Raw genomic sequence first — 1,952 nt, forward strand, 5'->3', positions numbered from 1 at the left:
GTGAACAAGATAAAAATGAGAAAAAAGGTAAGTGTTGTCATTTTCATTGAAATAACAGTTTAAATAAAGGAGATTTAATATCAAAAAAACCTATATGACTCCAAACATTGTGAATAAAAGTACTTCTAAAAGTATTTAAAACCTCTTAAATGTTCAGGTTTAGTTTAGCAGTTAGGAAACTGTTTTGTTTCAAATTTTTTCTGTAGTAAAAACACTTTAGACATTTAAAGCTGTTAACATCACGGAGGTTTCTCTCTCTCCCTGATGTGTATTATCTGTAAATCTTTGGTGAAATTAATGAAAACTGCAAGTACTTTTACATGTCTTTTTAAATTATACTTTAAAGGATCAAAAAGAAAAAGTGACCGAATGGAATCTACTGACACCAAGCGACAAAAGCCTTCTGCCCATTCAAGACAGTTGATTTCTAAGCCACTAAGTTCATCTGTTAGCAACAATAAAAGAATAGTTAGCACAAAAGGAAAGTCGGTCACAGATTATAAAAATGAGGAATATCAAAGATCTGAAAGAAACAAGCGTCTAGATGCTGATCGGAAAATTCGTCTATCGAGCAGTTCCTCTAGAGAACCTTATAAGAGTCAACCTGAAAAAACTTGTCCTCGGAAAAGGGATCCTGAACGAAGGACCAAATCTCCTACACCAGATGGTTCTGAGGTAGTAAATGTTATTGCAGATAATAAAACAAAGCAGTTCTTTTGAGGCTTTAGAACTATTTGTTCGTCTTGACCTTGTCTGTTATATGACTGCTGATTCCCTTTTTCTTTAAACATCAGAGAATTGGGCTTGAAGTTGATAGACGTGCAAGCAGATCCAGCCAGTCTTCAAAGGAAGAAGTGAACTCTGAAGAATATGGCTCTGACCATGAGACTGGTAGCAGTGGTTCTTCTGATGAGCAAGGCAACAACACTGAGAATGAGGAGGAAGGAGTGGAAGAAGATGGGGAGGAAGATGAAGAGGTAGAAGATGATGCAGAAGAAGATGAGGAAGTAGATGAAGATGCAGAGGAGGAGGAAGAGGAAGAGGAGGAGGAGGAAGAGGAGGAGGAGGAAGAGGAAGAGGAATATGAACAGGATGAAAGAGACCAGAAGGAGGAGGGAAATGATTATGACACACGAAGTGAGGCCAGTGATTCTGGTTCTGAGTCTGTTTCCTTCACAGATGGATCTGTCAGATCTGGTTCAGGAACGGATGGATCAGGTACTATTTATGTGAAAAGATTTGCCCTTTTTTTTTAAGGACTTCATTGGCTTTGGAGGTGATAAAGAATTGTTTCTTTTATCTCTTATAACTAAATTCTGGGCTACTGGGTATAATATGTTTAAATAATTTTAAATGAAATTTACTAATTTTGGCTTGGTGTGGTGGTGCATGACTTTAATCCCATGTTGGGAGGCAGAGGTAGACCGATCTCTGGGATGGAGGCCAGCTCAATCTAGTAGCAAGTTTCAGGTCATCTAGAGCTACAGGAAGCCTATCCCAACCGCCCCCTCCCACCCCCAAAAGGTACTTAACTGAAGAGATGAGTTGTTGGATGAGTAGTTACAGAATATTCGTTCCATCATGCTCTTTGCATATATTTTTTCATATTATGTAATAGGGCATTAGAAATGATTTGGGAAGGTGGGTTGGCAGTATAAATGTGAAATACTAAGCACTTGGGAGGCTGAGGCAGGAAGATTGTGAATTTGAGGATGTGTGATACCCTGTCTCAAGAACAAAACCAGAAAACATTGCTGGTATGACTAAATTGTCAGTGATTGTGGAGATGTGTGAAACCACCCATAATAGTAGAGGGTATTTTCTTAGAAGGATTGTCTTGTTGGGTAGGAACAGTGTTAGTCTTTAATGTTACTGTTAAATAATTAGGTTTATTGAAATGATTAGGGTCTGAAATAGTTTGCATTTTTAACAAGTTCCTACGTGAATCTTTT

The 1,952-nt window shown here is 37.9% G+C and overlaps 1 protein-coding gene across 1 annotated transcript in view; it reads left to right on the forward strand.

Annotated features, from left to right (window-relative positions):
* Positions 1–2: 2 nt before the first annotated feature.
* Positions 3–1,952, forward strand: part of LOC103725535 (YTH domain-containing protein 1-like) — a gene marked incomplete at its 5' end in the record, with an annotated part of 10,791 nt that continues 8,841 nt past the window's right edge. The window contains 3 exons of the mRNA XM_008822830.1: positions 3–27; positions 347–675; positions 795–1,218. Of these exons, the coding sequence (XP_008821052.1) occupies positions 3–27; positions 347–675; positions 795–1,218 (778 nt within the window). The remainder of the gene's footprint in view (positions 28–346; positions 676–794; positions 1,219–1,952) is intronic.

The sequence above is a fragment of the Nannospalax galili genome, unplaced genomic scaffold (assembly GCF_000622305.1).
Source record: "Nannospalax galili isolate Female #2095 unplaced genomic scaffold, S.galili_v1.0 scaffold1229, whole genome shotgun sequence".
NCBI classification, from domain to species: Eukaryota; Metazoa; Chordata; class Mammalia; order Rodentia; family Spalacidae; genus Nannospalax; species Nannospalax galili.